The sequence below is a fragment of the Ciconia boyciana genome, chromosome 2 (assembly GCF_034638445.1).
Source record: "Ciconia boyciana chromosome 2, ASM3463844v1, whole genome shotgun sequence".
Classification (NCBI taxonomy): Eukaryota; Metazoa; Chordata; class Aves; order Ciconiiformes; family Ciconiidae; genus Ciconia; species Ciconia boyciana.
The window spans coordinates 112,342,934-112,365,803 of record NC_132935.1 but is presented as its reverse complement, the minus strand read 5'-3'; the positions used below and the strand labels follow the sequence as shown (position 1 = coordinate 112,365,803).

Here is a 22,870-nt window from a genome sequence, read left to right as displayed (position 1 = left end):
ACACCCACGTATAGGCAGGCAGAAATGTTTCCATCAACATTAAACAGAATGCAGTAAACATGGAAGTCTTCCAGACACAAAACTTCTGTGAAGAACGTTAGAAGCGGGCTATGTGTGGTATGGTCCTTCTCTTTGATGGGCTTGAATGGGAGTACTAGCAGACAGCACAGAGTAAAGCTAATCTGTCATTTCAAGGCTGCACCAGTGTAGTCCTGTTGGTATAGCTGTGCTGCTTCCTGAAAGGGCTTTTAGTATGGAAGTAGTTAATTCCAGCAACACTTTCTCCAGTGGGATTTATTTCAGACCTCAAAATAAAAGAAACTATACAGACAGGAAAACAATGTTAATGTGACAGACTTTTCTGCAGGCATGCTGTGTCAGTCACAAAATCCATCCTTGACTGGTGAGGTTATGCCATGGAAGATGTTTGAGTAGATGGACCTGAAGGCCCTACTTAAAGCAAGGGTGGTAGAAGCTCACTCTTAATCATCTGTCAGTGTTACCCATGGAGATCAAAGTAAGCAAAATCAGATACTGAATTAAAGTGGTTATTGTGTGGAAGAGCTATTTCGGTATGACACCACTAAATTACCAAGTTTTTACACACTTAACCACCTAAATTAATTCCACTTTTGTAGTGTAACATGCAAATAAAGCTTCATTCCGATCCTCAGAACTCTTGTATTTTAAGAAATAACACTTTAAATCACACACTCTTGACAACTGGTTTCTGTAAGGTCGAAATTTATATTTAACAATATCCAAATTAAGAGTTCATTGCGATGCTTCAGTGACTGGTCCAGCATGGTCATGACTGATAGCTCCATGCGCCTTATTGCAACTTGAATTCTCTGACCTTTTATATGTTTATGTTTTTGAAGTTGTCACTGATTTGAAAATGAATATGAAATTTGTTTTACATTGATATAGTTCACATCGTGAAGTCAGTGATGCAGCACTGGTCTGTATAAGTACGATTTGTTAAAGCATCTTTCCTTCATGCTCCAGGTTGTGTATTTTTTATCTGCTGCTGATCAGGCGTGATGACTTTGAGATTCCAGTTCATTCATGTGCACTGGAAGTAAGGGATATAATAAAACAGGAAAACTTAACCTAGAAAGAAAACATTGCACTCTGGACTCCTTCTCTATAAAGTCCAGTATTGTCATTCAGAATTTAAAGAGCAGCTGCATTAGGCTAAATATCAGAAACTGCTTTCTATTAAGCAAGTTCACCCTCTGAAGTGTTATTAAATGGTTAGTGTTGCAAGGAAGAAGATGGCTATGTGTAACTTTCATCATGAAATTCAGTGTGGTCTGCAACATGCTGGAGTACCCCAGTAGGAAGATGCCCACTGTAACTTGAGATGCATAAAACACTAGTACTTGATTGTTTTTCCCTGTTTAATGAAGACTGTGATAAGAACGATAATGAAAAATTAAACGACTGTGATAAAGAACAATAAGAAAGCTGCTAGTCTGAATTATTAATTTGGTTTGCGTCAGTACTCATTTTGGTTTAGTGTATAGTGTAACACAGGACTGTTTTTAGAACATTTAATTAAAAAATACAGGTGCATTTGTTTCAGAAATATTAAAAATGGTGAAGTTAACCAAGTGGTTTTTCCAAGTGCAGCATTCTTTCTGGGAAGAACTTGTCTCAGGTGTGGTTGTGTAACAACAGTTGAGCAGGAGCTGTTGCTGCCTTTTGTATTTAGAGGAGTTAAATTCTAAATCTCAATCCAAGCTATGTCTCAATCCTTTCTTACATCTCGTTTTGATAATAACTTGGATATTAAGTCGCGATCTCAACTTTTTACCCTTCTGCTACTGCTGTGAGGGGAAAATGCTCACTTTTAACCAATATATATTGCACATCTCTAATGTCTCTGTGCTTTGTTAAGGAATCCCATTGCAGGCATTGACAGATGGTATTTCCTGTGTTCAGAGCTAGGGAGGTTATAATTTGTAGATTGAGGGTGTTCTTCAAGAGGCCAGTAGCTGATCCACAAAATATTTTAGGAAAGCCTGTATGTGTACTCTCATGCAACTGGCTCCCTGTCAATCACTAACTTTGGGCATGTAGTTCTTAGTTTTACTGATGGGCTTACAGTTACAATTACACTTAAAAGAAAGATTTTATAGTGTACCTGCTCACCAAAATGCTAGAATTTCTTAACTCTTCTTTGCCCAAGAACCAGAGTGTGAGATATGAAATGTTTGGTTTTAGAATAATTCAAAAACCTTAGAAGGTTCCTGATTTTTATTTTGAGAAACTTCTTTATGGTCCTGTCTCTTTAAAGTTTTTTGTTGGATCTTATTAGGAAAGTTGATCTTTTTAGGTAACTTGTTCTGGCACATGTTGAATTTTTCTAGGAGAAGAGCATCTGCTTTTCTTAAAATTAAATGAAGGTTAACCTATATCTGTTGTATTTTCTGCCTTGCAAAGGTTAAGCTTTATAACTCTTGCAGTCAAAACAGATAGAGGAATGAAATAATCTAACAAAAGCATTCTTTGCAAGATATATGAGTTAGAACTGAGACTATGTGTATAACATGCATAGTTTAAGTGAGTTTCTTCAGGCTGGAGTATTTTGAAGAGCATTGCAAAAGCAAATTAATTCTAGTGATCTTAAGAGTAGACTGGAAAATTTGAAGAAAACCATCCATTGCTTGAGGAGCAAAGTTTTATATTGCAATCTTTCTAATAGGTTTTACTACAATTTTAGAAGGTAAGACTTTTTTTACAGATACGGGGGAAAAAAAAGTTCTGGGAGGAGAAATTGAAATAGAAACAATCTTGTAGCCAAATACTAGGGTATTTTTTAAAAAAATATGAACAGTGAAATACAATATGATAAAATACTGAAATGGTCATAACTAACCCAGTCAGGATGGCGTAGTTATTCTTGGATTGTCAGTAGTTTGAAGGAGAGATTTTTGGGAACATAATTTCTGTTTCTCAACAGACGTAAGATCTTTCATGCTGACCATTATCTGTGAACAACAGCAATGGGTTTTAACAACACTAACTTTTCCAGACTTTATGCAGGACTCAGACTGTGTGCGTATTAAGGTAAAAGAAATAAACTCCTCAAGGAAAAATGCTGTAAAATTAGCTTCTGACTCTGCAGAGAACTGATGCTATTAGAAGTACCGCAGCTGAATTGAAAGCATGCAAGTGACCAGCTGGAAATAAAATGTTTTCATAAGTCAGCAGTAGTGAAGGTTTTGTAGACCAGAGGAAATCCTATATTACACTATGCAACATTGAGAAGGTATTAGGTCGTGTACTTCTCACTGGAATTTAAAAGTTCATGTGTACAGAAAGGAATACAGCTCACATTTGGTAGTGTTTAGTGTTGCAACGTGTAGAATTAAATCAAGTAAATGTTGATAAAGATACCAGATTTCACTATAGACAGAATTCTATAGTAGTTTTTCCCTGAGGAGACTGACCTTTAAATAAAACAGATTTGGTCTGTGACCACCGCTGGAATGCCTTTAGCTTTTGCATTGCTTGTCTGGCCATAGGAAGAGACACATGCTTGAGACCCAGCTAGTGATGTGCAATAGTATACCATCCTTAACGGTGCCTTTTCCAAGACTCCTTGCCTTTGGAGTGTGATTCCAAAACCAATTTTTAGGTTGTTTATCAGAAGTTTTTGATAGCTGCTTCACTTGGTTACCCAGCTAGTCTAAAATGAACATTATGCTTGCTTCTGTGTTCAGAAATTGATCCATGATTTTCAATACATTGCTGTGTAAAGAACATTTTTTAGATTGTTTGTTCTGTTACAACTTAGAACTTACACACTTACATTCTTGTAAGTCATTTAACAGTTTTGCAATGCTCTGAATTATCACATGCATGATAAGAGCTATAAGAATTAAAATAGGAACAAAAAGCAATTTTTAAATGTTACTACTTTACAATTTGAGAACACTTAACTTGGAAATGTCTTCTGTGGTACTGCAAGAAAAGTCTGATATTTTAAGCAGGGCAAGATCAAAACCACCTTGCACTGGCAATTGGAAATTAATAAATTGATCTGAATATTAATAATTTCATACTAAGTTCATGAACTGAATGCCATCTGTTTCTAGCCACTGCATGTTTTATGCCCATAATATGTGAAGTAGCCATGAAACTCTACCATGTAGCTTATGATTGGCAAGCATGTATTGAACTAAAAGACAATTAATTGCCTGATTGGGTCTTTTAGGTCTACTAGAATGACTACCGATTTTTCAAATCATAGATCTAATAGTTGTGGAATAAACAGCACTTAAAAATGGGGAGGGATCAGACTAAACGGTGTTTCAACTTCATTAATGCTTTATTACCATGCAACATCAGGTCTATAACCACTTGTGTCCTTGAATCACCTACTCAAAAGGTTAATTACAAGTCTTTGTGTATTTGCAAGCCAGTCTCATTGTGAGTCATGCATATGAAATCTTCTTCCCCTGAATAAAACAGAAAAATGATTAGGATTTTGGGAGGAGCAATTTGCACTGCGTGGAATGTAAACAGGAGAACAAAATATGGCTACAAAAGTAATGCTCTTAGAATAATACCACAAAAGAGTACTTACATGTTTGTAATTGGGTGGTAAAACAGATGGCAAAGTCGTAAAATGAATGAAGTAACTTACTTTGCCAAGTCAGATTTCACTAATGAAATTTATTTGCTACAGCTGGATGATTCCTTAGAGGAATAAAAGGAATTTTTTGAAATGCAAAATCCAACATGCTCCTATTTTATTAGGTTCTGTTTGGCTGGTGTATTGATGCAGTCTGCCTGTGGGGAGAGAGAAAACTTGCCTGTATTTGTGAAGAGGAGACAGAGAATTTGGTGGTACCTGCTTCTCGATGTCTTGTTAATGACCTGTGTTCGGTCCTGTGTGTTTGCACCATTTGTGCTGCAGCCTTTGATATAAATGTGCTTGCACCTGCTGGAGCACTTGTTCCCTGCATCCTTCATTGCCAGAAGCCAATTAATAAAATGTGAAGGATAGTGTATTTTGGTATTCTTACTGTGCTTTTGTTGAAACTTCATCCAGCTAGGCACTGACCACACAGAAGAAAGCAGTGCCTGCCTCAAACGCTTTATTTGAAAACTTAAACTTTTTCTATGTCAAGAATTTCTTAGGAAATTCAAACAAGGCTTCTGTGTTCATTCTGTCTGTGATAATACCTTGAAAGAATTTAATGGCGTTCATGTGAGTTTTCACCATAATACTATATGACTGGCTAACGAGGCAAAATAAGTTATTCTGAGCAGGATAAACTCCCTGAGCTATCAACATCAGAACTTGTCTCACTGTGAAGCAAGATGCCTGCAACACAACAAGGCTGCTTCTACCAACCAGAATACGTGGATGGCATCCCTCCTATAGATGCCTTAAGTGTTGACTGCAGCCTGCCATGAGCCTAGTGGGAACTTGTTTTTGCTTTGCAGATACCATTTGTTTCTCGATTTCTCTGTCACAAGTTAACTTTCCTGCCTATAGAGCAGTGAAACTATTTGGGTGGAGTTTTGGGTTTAATGAGTGTGGATCTTAAGTCATCCTTTCTGGCTATAAAAATGACCATATGGATATTTGCTTTTTCTAGAAAATGCACATCTGACATTCTGAACTTCTAACTAACGGAAGAGTATAGGGTTGTTAACAATTAATGAGATACTTGTGTTAGAGGAAAACCTGATTTATGGACTTGTTCTGGCAAACCTATATTTTTCAAGTATTTCTTTTGGAAGCCTTCTTCAGAGTTTGTTTAAAGAATTTACTTCAAGCCAAGTCAACATGCTTACATTTAAATCTTCCTTAAATTTCTTTAGTGAACGTTGAAGTGTAAGTGTACAGGGGCGAAAAGGGCACAGTTGATGTGGTTGAGATTTCTTTTGAAGTATGGTTGACAAAAAAAGCTGGTTTTATGATACTGAATATGCTGTGAGCAGCTTTTTGAATGCAGAGCTCTTGAACTGATTTTAAAAGTGAACTGATTTTAAAAGTGAACTGCTGAGGCTCATGCTGCAAGCTCTGGCATAGTGCCTTCAAGGGAACTCCATTTTTGTTGCTTTGCAGAATAGCTGGAAGCAGCAGGTCTGTGCAAGTGTGAGCGATGCCTGACTTATCTGACAAAAGTTAGCTTCCAAATGTGCTTTCTTGCACTTGAAACACAGGATGAAAATGGCTGTAGCTAGTATGTCTTAGGTGACACTAGCTTAAATGTGCCCTTGAAGTGCTTCCCTCAGTCCTTAGTTGAATAGCACTAACTGAAGACCATGAGTTGTTGATCCTGTGTTACTAAAATTCATCCTTGTAGGCTATGCCTGGCCCCTTACATTTTGTGAAGGGGGGGAAAAAGTGTCTTGTATATCAAATGCTGAATAAAATTCAGTAGTAGCAGCTGCTTTACATAACATCTCCCATGAATGTAACTTGACTTTTGTCAGCAGGCTTGATTATGGGTATTTAGTATGGGAACCTCTTCTGCAGATGTCCCCCTCTCTGTTTCAGCCTTTCATTCCTCCTTAGTTTTGCTTACGCTAGACAATTGGCTGTAGTACCATAGTACCTGTTTGTCTGTCTTGCCTCTGAATCCATGCAAGTCTCTAGTGTGGGTAGCTTTGACAGGCTAGTGACTTGTAATTGTTCATTCTTGTACCATGACTGCCGTTACTGTTAATTCTCTCCTCATGGTATATAATGTTAAAGTTAAATCAATACAAAATGAATGCCTTCTGTTAATATTCTAGATTAGACCTCCATGCTTAGAAATTTAATCTAAGAGAAGACATGACTCTTAAACTTTGTGTTAAAGCAATACTTCAGCACTGTCAACCTCAGAAAGCTAAGTTCCCCCAGTGATTAGAATACTGAGATAGGGCACCAGCCACGTAGTGAACTTGAGGAAGCAGAAACAGTATTCTAGACTCTCATCTAAATATGTATATTACCAAAATTACTTCACAGTGTAACTTTAGTCAATTGAACTATGAAAACAAGCTTGCTGCTGGTGTTAACCTAGGTGCTGTGCTTGAGTTTGTTTCTTTTCCTATTGTTCTCTGGATCAGTCTGGGTAAACCAGTTTAAGTATCTAGAATTCTTCCAAATGTTCCATAACAGCCATCACATAACTTAACAAAAAGTGAGGAATCTTCAACAGGCGCTAAATTGCAGTTGAGGAACGTTACAGCACTTGCATTGTTTTTCCATAGTGTTTATAGGCTGGAGGTGCTACGGTTCAGCTTTCCCCATGCTCAGCTATGTGTTTTTCTGGTCTGTCTTTTGTGCCAGCAAGCTTGTTTAGGTAGCTAATCTGTCTGAAAACCAGTATAGGTTAGTTTTTGTCTAGAGCAACTTCTGAACTGCTTTGCCACCTAGTTGTTGCAGACACCAGTTGGAAGGAAGGATATGGGCTTATCAGTCAGCCTGTGGCAGGTTCAGTCTGTATCAGCCCTGCAGACACACGTGGTTGGGCTTGAGTGTTGTGTGTTTTGTCGGCTCTTTATGTGGACAATAATGTAGCTGCTTCTTCATTTTCTTTTCAGTACATTGTAAGGTTTAAAATCTGAAGACCTTGATTTTTTTCCAGACTATTTGTGCTGTTCAGGTTGTAAGGGTTTTCTTGTGCTGTTTCATATGGGTTTCAAGAAATTTCTTCATGGAAGTGCCTCCCCAGAAGTCTTCTTGCAGGATGCCAAAGAGGCTTTTTGGAAACAAAATGCTGAAATGATGACTTAAAACACATGAAATACATACCTATTCTCACATCAGAAGCTGCTGCATAGTTCATGGCTATGCCCAGAAGCTGGCACTAAGGCCCTGTGGGGCCTCAGGGAGACTGCCGGAAGGCTGTGAACTTGTTTACTGTTTGTTAGTGGTTTACTGACTTCTTGCTGGAGGGATCTCAATTCTTCTGATGATGTCTTAAGAGCACAGAGCTGTGGGCATGTGGGAACCACTGTTCTTTATAGCAGCATTATGCAATTTATAGGATGGATGGGGCCTCAGTTACTTGGTGAAGGGTTCACTGGTTGACTCTTCCAGTTTCAGTGCCTGGATGTGGTTACAGTTCGAAGCACCTGTCTCAAGAAGCTGGGAAGTGTAGGTCTTTTGCCTGAGGACATTTGCTGATGCTGAGAGAGAGAACTTAAGCCAGTTTTCTACCCTTTACTTTTCTTAGTAGATGTGTAGTCACCTTAGTAAACTTGTTTTGTGGGTGTGGGAGAGAGAAGCACCTTTTATGGTGTGTACTAGAAAGCTTTGGAAATAAGTGTTCTTACTAAACCTTGAATGTGGCTTAACTGCTTGTTAAAGTCATGGGAAGCTATGAATCCTAATTCCCAGTTAAACAGGTTTATGTCAAAGGATTATTTTCAGGAGAAAGCAAAGGACTTATTGTGAAAGCGTTTCTAACTTGTTCTGAGGTTGAGGTGCAGGCAGCCTGTTTCACTGTCTAACGAGACTAGTCATTTCTAAGATAGGTTTGAATATTTGGGTTCAGGTTCCTCTTTAGGCTACTACCTAGAATTTATAGTGATTATTTAATATTTGAAATATTTGTTCTACCTTAATAAAATACTGATGTTACTTTTTGCAGAGCTTGACAGATGTCGCATGTTTAAACTGTAATAAAAACACCATTCAAACTTGAGACATGGAATGACACTTATTACAATAATGCTGGTCTAACCTAAAAAATTTCCTTACTCTCCAGTTCTTAAAACAGCTGGCATCATGTATCCCATCCTATGTCCTCGTGTATCCTATCTATTTCTGGGTTATGGGGTGTTTCTGCTGATCTAGTTTGAATATTGTAATTGGAAGCAGCTGTTGGGAGGGTTAGGCTCTGCTTGCCTGGAGTTGCCTCCCTCCATTTCCAGGAACATTTTTGTTGCAGGAATATCTGAGTCATTCCCGAGGTGTCTTCCAGATATTTTGCATCTAGTATGCTAGTCTGTGCTGATCATTTTCAAGCAATACATTCTCAAGCACAATTTTGCTGTTGTTAACCAAACTGAAACTACTGGACTCAATAAACAATGAAGTAACTGGATGAAACTGTGATCTTTTAATAACTGATAAGGTTATATTGCTTAATGGTCCCTGGGGATATGAAATATGTTGACACTTTTTAAAATTCTTGGTCCTGTGCTTTTTCTCAAAGCTGAACTTGTAATTTTTAGGTCACGCAAGGCAACTGAGTTGTGAATCACTTTGTGGGAGTTAAGAAACTTTGGAGAATATTCAAACTCACTTTAGAAGATGGGGTTACTGTCAAATAATTACTATAAATTTTCACTTCAGAATGAGATTAAAAGTTGTAGCTAATGTTTCTGGAGGTGATAGATTATACTAAGTGTAAAGTACAGAGTAGTGCAGGTATTAGTTCTTCAATTAAAAAAATGATTGAGTTATTTGTTTAGAAAAACATGAGTCTCCATTACTAAATTTTCTTTTATTGTTCAGTAAGTGATTGATACAATATTTTGCCTTTCTGGAAGTATTCTGGTCAAAGCATCCTAACTGTAGTTCTTAATATTGTGCAGGTAGCTCACATATTTCAATTAAATTATTCCTGTTCCTTCAAATGTAACAAATTCTAATTCAGGTAAAAAACAGAGTAAAAGCAGGTGCTGTGATGTATGAGCTACTGGTTGTAATTGATGCTTATTATATAAAAAAAGTCTTCAGGGAAGAAAGTTACTCATCATAGAAGTGAGTGGGTAATGAGGTTAATGTGACAGTCTTGCAAATCTTTATGTAATCTTCTCTTAAAGGAAAGGAAACAAAAGAACTGGAATTAAGTTTTGATGTCATCATTTTATGAAGGCTATAAAAGTAACAATATAAGAAATTGTTTTGTAATTGAATAAAGACACCACTATCTATCCTTATTAACTAGAATCTACTATACTAACTCTACCATCTATCTCTAAACACAAAGCTATGTTTAACTAGTCCCCTTCAAACAAATGCCTGCAGCAAATCAAAGTCCTCCTGTTAAGGACAACTACATTTTCACAAAGCCTGCATTCAGCTTTATGTATAGCACTGCAGAAGATGCCAGCTGAATTTGTGCCTGTAATGATGTGACACTGGTGTAATGCTTCTCCTTCCCTGGTCTGCTCTCATTGACATTGCATTTACGAGACTCCAGGGGATCAAAATGGACAGAGTAGCTTCTTGACCTCTTTTAGTCGCATTCTCTAAGAAAATGAATCTGATCATATGCTCTGTTCTTTGTTAATTTTTGGCCTATTGGCCGGTTTGGAGTACATTTTGACAGAGGTTTAGGTGTCTTGGATATGATTGTTCTCATAAGTTTCCTGAATATGTGCTGCTGGCTAAGGAGGGAGAAATCTGTACCAGTGCTCCATGTGAAGGAAAGGAAGCAATGTGAGCTGGATGTCTGTTGCCCTGTTTGGGCTGGTACACAGCTACTCTTGTTGGCCACTTTTTTGCTCCCTTTTAGTGTATGAACGTTGGCATTATTGTATAGAGGAGGGATGTAGAGGACAAATGGCACAGATATGTAAGGAAGCATGCTTCAATTGATTGTTTTGGAGCAAGTTATTCTGTAAGAAAAGGTAATCTGAGAAATAGGACAACTTAAGAATCTTCTGACTTTGATCAGATGAGCAAGATGAGTGAGGGGATAAAAAGCATAAGGATTTTTCGCCCGTAAGCATATTCTTAGGTCTCAATTTATTGGGCTGAAGTAGTAGATGGGAAGACAAAATAAAGACTAATGTATTAGGGAGATCAAGGATTCCTACTACTTTTTTTTTCTTCTTTCTTCCTTCCTCCTTGCCATGTATTTGCAAAGATATCTTCCCTGAAAAGATTGTCCCTGGAGATGAAAACCTCTTTTATTGCCGGCACCTGATCATCTTACCTACTCTTGTGGATCTGGATAACCACTCTGTGCTCCAAGACTTTATGCAGAAGTTAACATGATGCTTACCTTGTCCAAGTCCCATTACAGGAACACTCTCCAGCTCACTCCTCTGCTGGGTGGAGCTGAATGTTGTGTTTAAATCCATGGGGGACTAGAGATAACATTGGATTTCTTACACACAGGACCTGCTATGTAAGGTGTGAAAATCTGGAGAAGTTAGTATTGATACAGGTTGAAGGCAGTCACTCAAGACAGGCAACAGTTTTACAACTCCAGCTACAAGTTCCTGTTGCTACATGATCTTAATCATGTAGGATGATCTTAAAAGTTATTTAGCTACCAACTCTTCTTTCTCCTGACCGGATTTCTAGACTGTTGGACAAGATGCCATTGCTGATGCTAATGTGAATTATAATTCCTACTCCTGCAGTTCTGATTTAATCTAATTGCTCCCTAACCCGGCTCTACAAAAATGATCCTGGCTCCAACAGGAAGCTTGCCATTAAATGGAGCACAGAATCGTGGGGGTGGTTATCTGCAAGCAGGCAATGAGCAGCTGTAGGAGCTTTGGTGGAGCAGCCACTGAGATTTGTTTGTGCCCTTATCTGCTCAAGCATGTTGGAAAAGGGCAGTTTCCTAGGAGTTTATCTGCAGCAGAGGTGAGGAGTGATCCATAGCATGGTGGTTAGACAATGCTCCCACCCTTCTGAGTGAAGGTATGGCAGTATGTTGTTGAGCCAGTTAAGCTTTCACTTCCCTTCCAACTTGTTGGACTACACAAAGAACTGTTTAAAAATAAACTTTCATATATGTCATCAGCTGTATTGCTGTGATGGGGATTACCAATGGGTGTGGTAAAAAGCTGACCTGTATAAATGAATAATACAGCTTTTGACAACACCCTGCTTGGCTCTGTGTGAACCTCTCTGCTGTAGGGTGATAGAGGATTCTACTGCAGGATAAGCCTTTGTTTATCTTCTGACCCCCAAACAATTTTGCACTGTGAAGATTAAAAAAAAAAAATCACAGTACACATAATATGAAAGTATGCTTTTTTGAGCTTCATACAACAGGGTTCTTGCTACAGTCTCTGTCAGTTTTATCATAGTTATAAAGTAGGACAATTCAGAAACTAGATATGACCCAGATTAATACTACTTATGAAAATGTCAGGCTACATAAATTAAGGGTGGAAAAACTTACTTTGCATGAAACTTCATGTCGGGTGCTTTACTGTTAAAATTGGAATCTATGTTCCTCTTTACTTTTGAAAGCAGACTGAAACAGGTAGAGGTATGTGGCAGTAGCGTAAAACTTAACACTTTCAAGGTCTTTCTCCTCTGGCAGAATACTTACTCTGAAGCAGTCTCTTTGGATTGAGTGTCATTTGCACAGTATCAGACTGTACTTGCTTTGTTTGTAACTTATTTCTCTCTCTTCACATTGTCTGCCATTCAGCAGGCCTGAGTTTTACCAGTGTTATATCTTTACTGGATTGTGAAGAACTTGAGAGCAAAGTGATCTCCCTGAGCCTCCTCCCAATACAAAATGTGGCAGAGTATTTATGACAAGCTTATCTTTGAGATTTGCAGTCTGTGGTAGCATGAAGTTTTGCTATCTTCAGTGTCTTACTGGAATGTGTTCACTGACAGTTATTGATGACTCAGGATACTGCTTTGACTGGTTGGGTCAGGTTTTTTTAATTCCAAGTTTCTTTGACTCAGTCTCTTATGCTTCTTTGAAAGGATGTTATCAACGCTTCTGGAAATGATTGGCTGCCGTGAAATCTTTCTGGTTAAAGAATTTTCAGTGAAAAGAAGCATTGTCACTAACTTGGTTATTTATAAGGGTCTTATGGCTGGACATCGTTGTTTTGGCTTTTCAAGTATGTGTCAACTGTTGCACAAAATACAAAAAGCGGCAGCTTCTCTTTGTCACACTGGGATGCTACTTGTTGAATTGCAACTTCTAGTAAAATATGAATTTTCACATTGCTCAATCTACTTAAAGGCTGTAGGTTAATTTACAACAAATATTACAGTGAACCATTACTATTGTGTATTTGAATTTTTTCACAGATTGTAGTATTGATTTTGCACGAACACACCTGTCAGAGGTCCTGCTGAATTCATTTGGACTTCTTCCAGTATTGAAGTGTTTATAGAAGAATAGTCTGTTTTGTTGCTTAGTAAGGTTAGTATAGGCCATATCCAGGTATACTATTCAGTTTCTGTGCTGCTGAGAGTACGTATTGTAATCTAAACTTGGCAAACTGAACTGTTCTCAGTTGATGACTGGAATTCAGAAGAAGTTTCTTTGTATTGCGTGCCTGAAATACATACTAAAAACAAGTAAACGTGACTTTCAGGATACATTTTTCCTTTTAAGAGAAAAGTGCAAAGACAAAACAATGTGGAGTAGTTCAAAATGCAATGTAGTAGGTTGAAAATGTACACATGGCTTGGAGCTATTTTCATGTCCTCGTACTCCCTCTTGAGTAAAAAGAAAGCAATGGTTCTTTTTAAGCCATGATGACCAAAACTGAAATGTTGTTTTGTTCTCATCCATCTCCTTTTAAAAAGAACTTGTAACATAATGTTAGTGTTATTTCTTTGCTATATCTCTATAATTAGTACAGCAGCTTACTCATGCTTGTTTCATTTAGATAATCTTTCTGACAAAAGCAATTTAAGTGACTTAGTTTTCAATTGCATTTTCAGAATTCTTTGATAGTAGAATGGGTAGTGGTACTTATGTGATCTGGAGAGTTTTTCACATAGGTTGTGGGTTAACCTCGGTAGGCCGCTAAGCACCACATAGCTGCTTGCTCACTTCTCCCCCCCGCCAGTGGGATAGGGGAGAGAATCGGAAGGGTAAAAGTAGGAAAACTTGTGGACTGAGATAATGACAATTTAATAAGTAAAAACAAAACAAAAAAAAACCCAAACCCCAAAAAACCAAGAAAAACAAGTGATGAAAAAAAAATAAAATTGCTTGCCGCTAGCTGACCAATGCCCAGCCAGTCCCCCATATCCAATGACCAGGATATCCCTTTGGTCAGCTGTCCTAGCCGTGTCCCTCCCATTATCTGCTTGCCCACCCCCAGCCTACTCGTTGGCAGGGCAGCGTGAGAACCAGAAAAGGCCTTGACACTGGGTAAGCACTGTTCAGCAATAGCTAAAACATCTGTGTGTTATCATCACTGTTTTCATCACAAATCTAAAACATGGCACTATACGAGCTATTCTGAAGAAAATTAACTCTATCCCAGCCAAAAACACCACACCTTTTTTCTTTTTTTTTTAAATTCCAAGAAGGATTGGCTTAATCTCTAATGAAGCTTCAGTCAGCATGCTTTTACACTTAACTGCCTCACTGCTAACAAAACCTTAGTGCCTGTCCTCAACTAGGGATTTTGATATAAGTTTTAATAAAATTGTCATGCTTCACATCCTGATTAAGCTGCACACAATGGTGATTCATTATGCAGGAGGATGTAATTTTATTGTGAGATTGTCAAATGATCATGATGGGTAAAAGTAATGAGGTAATGGTGTCTTGTTACTATGCTGTATTATACACAGAACTATAAGATAATAACTAAACTGTGCTGCCATGTGAATGTGCTCTTTCTGAGCTTTCTAATTAACAAAATCTGTTACATTTGGCTCTTAGTTGCTACTTGTCTTGTGTTTACATCTTCTGTAATGTAGAAGTCATGTTTTTTGGACATCACAGCTTGTTTTGACCTTAAATCTCTGGAGGAGGGTATGTTCTGTCACTGTGCAGTCTTTCCCATGTCTTAAAAGCTGTGCAAGCAGCAACTGCGCAAAATATTCTGTCTTCATATAACACAAATACCATCATATTACTGTTGGGATAGGTAGGGAATGAAACAAAGCTGTGGGAAGATAGTAGTTGGAGATCTGCTAAAACTGTAACAGGATTTTTTTTTTAAAAAAAGCTAATGGGATTGTTACTTTTTGTACGTGTGCACGTGCACATTAGGCTGTCTGTGAATTAACTGTCATAGAGCCCTTTGGTATTGGTGAGGTGCAGAGATTTGTGTTTGAGCAAGCAGTTGTGGGACTGAGACAACTATTCCAAATACACAGATTAATGGCATTTACAGCCTAGGAAGGCAAGTTGAATCTTTCCACTCTGCATAAACTAGATTATTCTTTCAGTTCCTGATTGACTTACTGAAACTGGGTATTTTTAGGTTTTAAGTTACACATTTGCTTGCTTTTCTCTGAAAAAGTACAGTAGCTAATCCTTGCTGCTGCTGCTGTGTCTTGGTGCTTGCTATTTAAGCTGGAAATTCCTTCAAATGTCTGTTTTCTTTCCCCTGCAGCTGTGATATCTCATGTTTTCTTGTATGGCGTTGTCTCACTGTGGCTTCCTTTTTCAATTCTTGCTTAGTAAACTAACAAGAATTCTTGACAAATACTGTGTCTCTAAAAGAAAACCCTACATACCGAAATGTAAATCTTTTCCCTTAATTGCCCTTGGATGCTGTGAACCCCGCTTGTACCCTTCCAAATGGTGAAGGCTTTCTTTGCTCATGCTATAAAAAAGATGAGCTCGGTATGATTTGTGGAATGGCTTCCAGTGAAAATGCAGATAGCTTTCACTGAAGATAGCAGAAGTTAAATTAAGTCCTTAGATATGTAGGGATTTAAAACAAATCCCTGCATGTGGGAGAAGGAAAAGAAAACTAATGAAGCAATATTCTTCTTCTAGATTTTTTCATTTTACACCTGTGAATTTTCTGCAATCCAAAGATGGCAGCAAATAAGCCTAAAGGACAGAATTCATTGGCTTTACACAAAGTCATCATGGTGGGAAGCGGTGGTGTAGGAAAATCTGCTTTAACACTACAGTTTATGTATGATGAGGTAAGAATGTGCACTAAAAATTATCTCAGGAGATGTCTGCTACATAGTGTTACTTAAGCATTCATTAGTACAGCTATTTTCTGAAAGGATCTAAATGTGTATGATGTGGTATGAAAGTCAGCGATTAAATCAAACTAAAATGTTTTTTGAGATTAGTGATTTACCCTCTAGAGGTAGCTGTGAAGGTATAATTTGGCATTTTTTCAGGCTTCGAAGCAATTAGATGCTCTGTCATATTGTCAGTATATTTTGTCATTGTTCACTAGACCTGTTAGAACTTATTTAGGTGTTATAGCTCAAAGCTTCTTCACTGAGGTGAGTTGCACGATGCCTGAAAGGATGACCAATTTTTTCCATGTTTTTTATGCTGCTCTTGAAGAAAGAGAATCTGTTTCTTGTTTCCTTACTTTTTTCCAGTGAAAGTAATTCTTTTTGATTAAAAGGCATAAGTTATGGCTTCAGTGTTCTTTAAAAATTGATACTAAATAGATTCAAAGGCAGGACTGCTTGATAGCATAATGGAACGCAGCCAGATGTTGTCTTGACCAGAAGCAGAGGCTTGGCTAGTGCACAGACATTGATATTTTGCAGTAACCTCTAAAATTTCTTTTTAATGGCTGAAGAAAGCAAAAATCTATAAACTGTTTGGGCTGATGAGAGCCTGCTTTAACTATGAATCATATGAGTAATTCACATAGCCTAAATACAAATGCTTACTTATTAGTTACTGTAACCATATAAGATGTTTGTTATGTCCTTATATGCAGATAGAAGCATTTGCTTTGCAGAGGCATGATTTTATACCATGAAGTTTTTTTTTCTAGTTTGTTGAAGATTATGAGCCTACCAAAGCAGACAGCTACAGGAAAAAGGTGGTTCTGGATGGGGAAGAAGTCCAAATTGATATATTGGACACAGCAGGGCAGGAGGACTATGCTGCAATTAGAGACAACTACTTCCGAAGTGGAGAAGGCTTTCTTTGTGTCTTCTCTATTACAGAGCTGGAATCCTTTGCAGCGACTGCAGACTTCAGGTAAGTTACAAGGCAAGATAATTATTCTGATTACAATGAGATAATTACAAATGATTTTTTTGTTTTTGTTTTGTAATATCCTTATGATAGTCCAGATTAGATGACAGCTCCTACTGTAGTCACATAATGTTTTGAACAGATGCCTAGCCATGCCTTTGCTATCTGTACCACTTCAGATATCTTCGCTGCTGTGTTTCTGAATACCGAAAAGGCTATTGCCACAGACCAGATACATAGCAACATTCAGAAGGCTTCTGCCCTTTGTAAATCAGTGTTGCTTGGCACTTGTGGTAAGAAGCAGTATTTGTGAGTGGGCATACTGCTATCCGAAGTAGTGGATCTGAGAAGAATTGCTTATCTACTGTATGGTTGCATGTAATGTATGTACGATACTACACACTCCCCAGAGCTGTCTTTTTTAGTTCTTCCTTCATATAGAGGATTATGTTGTGTTTCTTTTAACCTGTGAAACACCACCTGGAACAAAAGGGCAGCTGTAGCATGTCCAGGTGTTTTATGCTAGAATACTTCATAGTTATAAAAGACGACATGACCGGATTCCAGTTGAAAACTGCGCAGAACCACCACATCTGGTGATGTCTGTCTGCAAAGTCTTAGGCGATGTGAAGTATGTGCATTGTATTCTGGGAGAGTGAAATGCATAGTTATCAACAACAAATCTTTCTACCTCTTAAAGATGATTTTATGAACAACAGTGATGAGAGGTATCTTTGAATATTCTGTAGTAGCTATGCATTTTGTGTAAAGGCCTGCTGTAAATCTGTCCCCTCGGTTTTGCTTGGATGGAATTTTTCTCTGTAAAAGATACTGATGCAATTTTTCTAATTTACAAGACAAAAGTTCTGCATAGAGTTCTGCATAACATTCACCCTTCCCATCAAAGTCAGTATTTTACTTAATAGGGAGCAATGTGGTAAAAACAAAATTTGGGACTGGATCTTTCTGGTGTAGTAAAGATTTAACAGGATAGGGTTTTTTAAGATGCTTTTCAAGCATGCAGCATATTAAAACCCTTATAATGGTAAGAGACTATTAAACAGGCAGCAGTCTATTATAGGTGTTTAATTTTGGTTGAGAGATAAAGCCTATTTAAATCACTCATCACTGTAGTAAAAAAAAGACAAGACCAGAAAAAAATTTTTACCAGTTCAAAGTGTAGCAAAATAGGAGAGGAGATAACCTTTGAGATAAAAGTAAGGAAAGAAATATGAAAAGAAATTATCTGCATCCCACTGAAATAAGGCTTCTCAGAGATGCTGTCACAGTTCAACTTAAGTAGCACTAAGTATCAGAATACATTTAATATCTCTGAGGAAGAGGTATGGAGCAGGGAGAAAGTGAGTTTTCCTCTTCTCGTGTGTGTGGTGAGGGTTTTTCTTTCTATTATTTGTGTCTCTGTGTATGTGTGTTTATATATTTCAAGAGGGACGGAGGGAGGGGCAGACCTTGATTGGTTTGCAGGCTTATGCTAGGTATTGTCACTCCTGGAGGACTATCTGGTATAGCTGAGCTCCTCTAGAGTGCAAAATGACCTATTCAGATCTGTTTAAAATCCTGTTAATGTTTCAAAGTACATGATCTTCTATAGTTCTAGAGGAAGTCCTACTTTTCCAGGAATACGTATGCTGAAACAGCAAAAATGGAAGAAAAAAATCCCTTCAATGAAGAGATTAAAACTCTCCCCAATCTGAAAGTGCCTTTCAAGTTGCCTTTGAAATTGTAGAAGCCTAAATGCTAAAATGTAACTCAGAAAAATTACATTCTTTCTGCTCTGTGTACAAGTAACCTGTATCTCTTGAAGGTACAGTTAAAATACCTTTGGCATTGTTGAGCAGCCTGAGGGAATACTACTTAAGAGACAGATATGAAAGAAAGTGACAAGAATAATTTGTATGTTTGATTGTTTCCATGGAATTTTGCTCTACTGGAATGGTAGAAGTCCAACAGGAGAGCTGTTTACTGCTATTCAGTGTCTTCAATGGGGTTCCTGGTGTTCTCTTAAATGCCATTGCTCCAAGTAATTTTTTTCAATAAAAAATTTTGATTGCAGACCTGCAGTGACTAAACTTTTAAATATTTGAAAGGCAGTTTGATAAATTGTGGTCTTGCTTTGAGTAGAATTAGTCTGGCTCTGATGATTGTTCTTAAAGTTCTAGATTTCAAGCTGGCATATCATTGATTAGATATTCCTTGTTTAGGAGATATCAGTCTTCAGAGAAGGCTCAAAGGAGAATATTGTTATCTGGATTGCTGTTAGATTAATTCTTTACATGGTGAAATTGTTTGGCATCGCCTGAACAATTAGTGTTGAAAGCTACTAGTTTTTAGCAGAAGTCTTGTTTGCACAGGAACTGCAGTGATGCACTGAGTTTTCTTCTGGCCACCCTTCCTAATCCACTGATTTATTCAAACTACTTTTGGATAGCTGCAGACCCTGTTAAAACATTTGCACTGATACTTGTGAGGGAGAGGAGGAATGTTGCTTTAATTACACCTCAGATGAATGTGGTCTTACAAGCTGCCTCAAATACATATTTGTTGGTTTAAAAAAAATTCATGGGCTATCTGCAGTTTCTCAGCCCTGTGAGTAGACTTCCTCCACAAGACCGCATGCTATTCAGAGCTTTTTATAACAGCAGGAGGATCCTGCCATGCACCAGATCAAGGCCCTTTAGAATATCAATTAATTAACTCTCTTCAGTTTCTTTCCATTCAACTTTAAATCTGGCAATAGGTTTCCCCTCAGCCAGCAAAAATAACTTATTTCTCTGTGCTTTTTGTCAATCTTTGTTCAATAGAGAATATCCCTCTTCTGGGAAAACTGTTCTTCCTGGTACTTCTAATGCATTTCCAATTAGAAGAAAACTTTGATTATTTTTTTCAGTGTTGAAGACTTATGTACCAAACCATTTCTAGTACTGAGTTTTATTTACAACTTTAAACCCTTCATCCTAGCAGTTCAAACAGTAGAAGGGTCTGTCCTTAAAAATCTGATGCATGTACAACTTGTATCTGTACACCGACTTATAACCGAATGAAGATACCTGCAGAGACTGAGTACAATTGACTTCAGAAAGATTCCTGAAAGGAAGAGATTTTTCTCTTGGGATGCAGTAGACCATTTTATCAGCTTTAAAAATGGCACATGCATTTCATTAGGGAAAAAATGGAGTGTAAAACTGAAGTTTGGGTAGCTTAGAAATGGCAATCACAAATACAGGCAATGGTAAATGCTCTCAACACCTTTATTAAAAGGAATGACTTTATTAATATAAATTCTCACCTAAACCAATACTGTTCTACTTTTTTAGTTTCTTACTGACTCACCTCCTTCCTTCCTGGAGGACTAGTTGTCTGTCTCCGTCTTCATTCTGTATAATGCCATAATGAGGTTTAAGATTTTACTGTTACATAAGCTTCATAGAAGGAATAAGTGGTTTTTTTACTGTAAGGTAGAAGAGTATTTAGTCTGAGTTCTTTTTGTGTTCTAAGAATAGTATTCTGTGCAATGCTTAATTCTTCTTTTCCTTCCTTTTTTTTTCTCCAGGGAGCAGATCTTAAGAGTAAAAGAAGATGAGAATGTTCCTTTTTTGCTAGTTGGTAACAAATCAGATTTGGAAGATAAAAGGCAAGTTTCTGTAGAGGAAGCAAAAAACAGAGCTGATCAGTGGAATGTTAACTATGTGGAAACTTCTGCAAAAACACGAGCTAATGTTGACAAGGTAATAACTGGCCTCTTAATACAAAGAATCTCTCCATCAGGTTTTACTTTATACCTCTTTTCCATGGGACATACTCTATATGTTCATTACTTTAGCATTTTTGTTATTGTGAAATTTGAATCAAATACTTTTCTCCCTTAGCTTGCGATGAGTGCATTGACTAGGTGATTTTGTGTAGAACAGTGAAAATGTTAGGCATAACAAGTTTATCCCATCACAAACTGCAAGAAGTCATTATACAAGACATTATACAAGACCTTATTTCATTAAAAAATTCTTGAGGCAGCTATTTTGGCCTAGACTACTTACTGCATTTTCTATAACTAGAAGACAATCTGCTTCTGAACAGTGAGGAATGCTGTCTGATCCTCAGCCAGAATAAAACAGCTTACAAAAGTAGGTAAGGGAGGGATTGGAGCCCCCTCTACCCTCATCTAACCAAATGCCTGGTTATATGTTGCTTCGATGAAGAATGGTTGAACCCTTTTAAGCTTTGAACAGCCTGGAAGTTCCTCATGAGTTTTCAGGTATAAAACCTGGTTCAGAAGGTCATGAGATAAGAGACAGAATCTTTCTCTCCAAGAAGATAAATTATTGATTAGTTCTAAGTATTTCAGCTATAACTTTAAAAGACAGGACTTCTTGGCATACAGAATTCAGAATAACTCTCAGCCTTGTAGACTGCAAGAGTAACAGATGTGTGGCAAAAGAAATAAGTAGTTTAGTTCAATGTGCCAACCTTTCCTTTCAGACCTATTGACAGATTTGATCACACATTGAAAAATTCTCTAATGTAAATCCTTACGTATGAGCTGTCAATTGCAGCATGACAGCTGTGAGTTCTGTTTTGCAATAACTTAAACTTGACTGTTGTCTCCTGTCAGTTGCCTTCCTGAAGAAATTGGTTGTTCAGTACTACAGTAAGAACTTTATGCTGTTCTGTAGAGAAAATTAAGTCAATTAAATGCAGCAGAACTCAGTCTCATTGTTGAATACAGCTTTGATTTTTTTTGTTGTTGTTATAAAAACTAGTACATCTTTTAGTTTTGGTGCACGATTGCAGTTAACATCCATCTATTACAGTCATGTAGAAATGTCCAGCTCTTCAGAATCTATTTCACCATCCTTTAGCAGCTGGAAAAAAAAAGTGTGTGTATATATATATTTTTTAATAGCTCTCTAATCAAGAGCTTTTGCACACACATGGTAGGCTACTACAGAGCTCCAAGTGTCTTTTTGGAGCTGGTGGCATTATGGATCCAGATTAGCATGTATCACATAGAATTAAGATTTGATAGTTCACAAATGGCACTAGTAAACTTTGTTGGCACTAGTAAATACCAGGTATTCTTAGTTACTTAGAGCATCTGAAGTTGAGGTTTGTTATGTGAACTTAAGTTACTATTCTATAAGAAATCTGGCTTCTCCGAATTCCAGAATAGTGGGTTTGCTCAGTTGGGAAAATATAGTCGGCTTCCACTCACTCTGGTAAAGGTGATCCACTAAGCATCTTCTCAGAAAGTTACGTTCTCCAGGCAGCTAAATACTGTAGTACAGTATGTGCTTAAGCAAGTTGACAGTTGCACCATACCACTTGCACAGATTTAAGTACAAGCAAGTAACTTAGTGCACATTTAGAAATCTAAAGGCAATCTTATTTATTGATGGAAATGTTTAGTTTAAAACATGTAGATCAGTTAAAATTTTCCTCAAATCCTGTGTAATGAAGGTTGATGTTTTTGCTGCAGTCAATACAAGATTAGTGTAATTGCAAATAAAACCTACTGAGTTCTGTAGAGGAGCTTTTCAGCCCCTGCACTGTCCATGTTTCATGGAAATAGATCAAGTCCCCTGACATAGATCTAGAGAACATCTCCTGAGAGAGGAAAGTATTAGAAATGCTCAACTGATTTGCTACAATAAAATGATAAAGATTAAATGATTATTCGCTGTAGCCTTTTGCGAGTCAAGTCAAGATCTGCTTTTCAAATGAATAAAGTAGCTTTAAGCAGTCCAATCATAAAGCCTTAACTGACAGTAGCATCTCTCTTAAACAAGTCATTGGTGTATCCCCACCTTTGTCATTTTTGTTTCCTACTAAACCACTTGATGAAAATGAAGTTCATATGTACTTTGAGGTTGTAATACGGCAGTTGAGATTACCTGATCTAAAAATTTGTTTATGTAGTGATATGATTGATAACTTTGCTTTAAAGGAAATGCTGATTCCCCCCCCCCCCCCAATCACTTTGTGTTTAGACTTGCATCGTGGGACATACTGAC

General features: G+C 37.5%; 1 protein-coding gene across 4 annotated transcripts in view; it reads left to right on the top strand.

The window, feature by feature from the left end:
- The window catches only part of RALA (RAS like proto-oncogene A), a 29,725-nt gene that overhangs the window by 4,452 nt on the left and 2,403 nt on the right, over positions 1–22,870 (top strand). For 3 of the 4 annotated variants that reach the window (XM_072853576.1, XM_072853579.1, XM_072853577.1), the window contains exons 2-4: positions 15,657–15,811; positions 16,636–16,844; positions 20,413–20,587. In XM_072853576.1, the coding sequence (XP_072709677.1) occupies positions 15,698–15,811; positions 16,636–16,844; positions 20,413–20,587 (498 nt within the window). In that variant the 5' untranslated portion in view covers positions 15,657–15,697. Of the gene's footprint in view, positions 1–13,087; positions 13,107–15,656; positions 15,812–16,635; positions 16,845–20,412; positions 20,588–22,870 lie in introns of those variants that run through there. The other variant, XM_072853578.1, reaches the window with a different exon arrangement.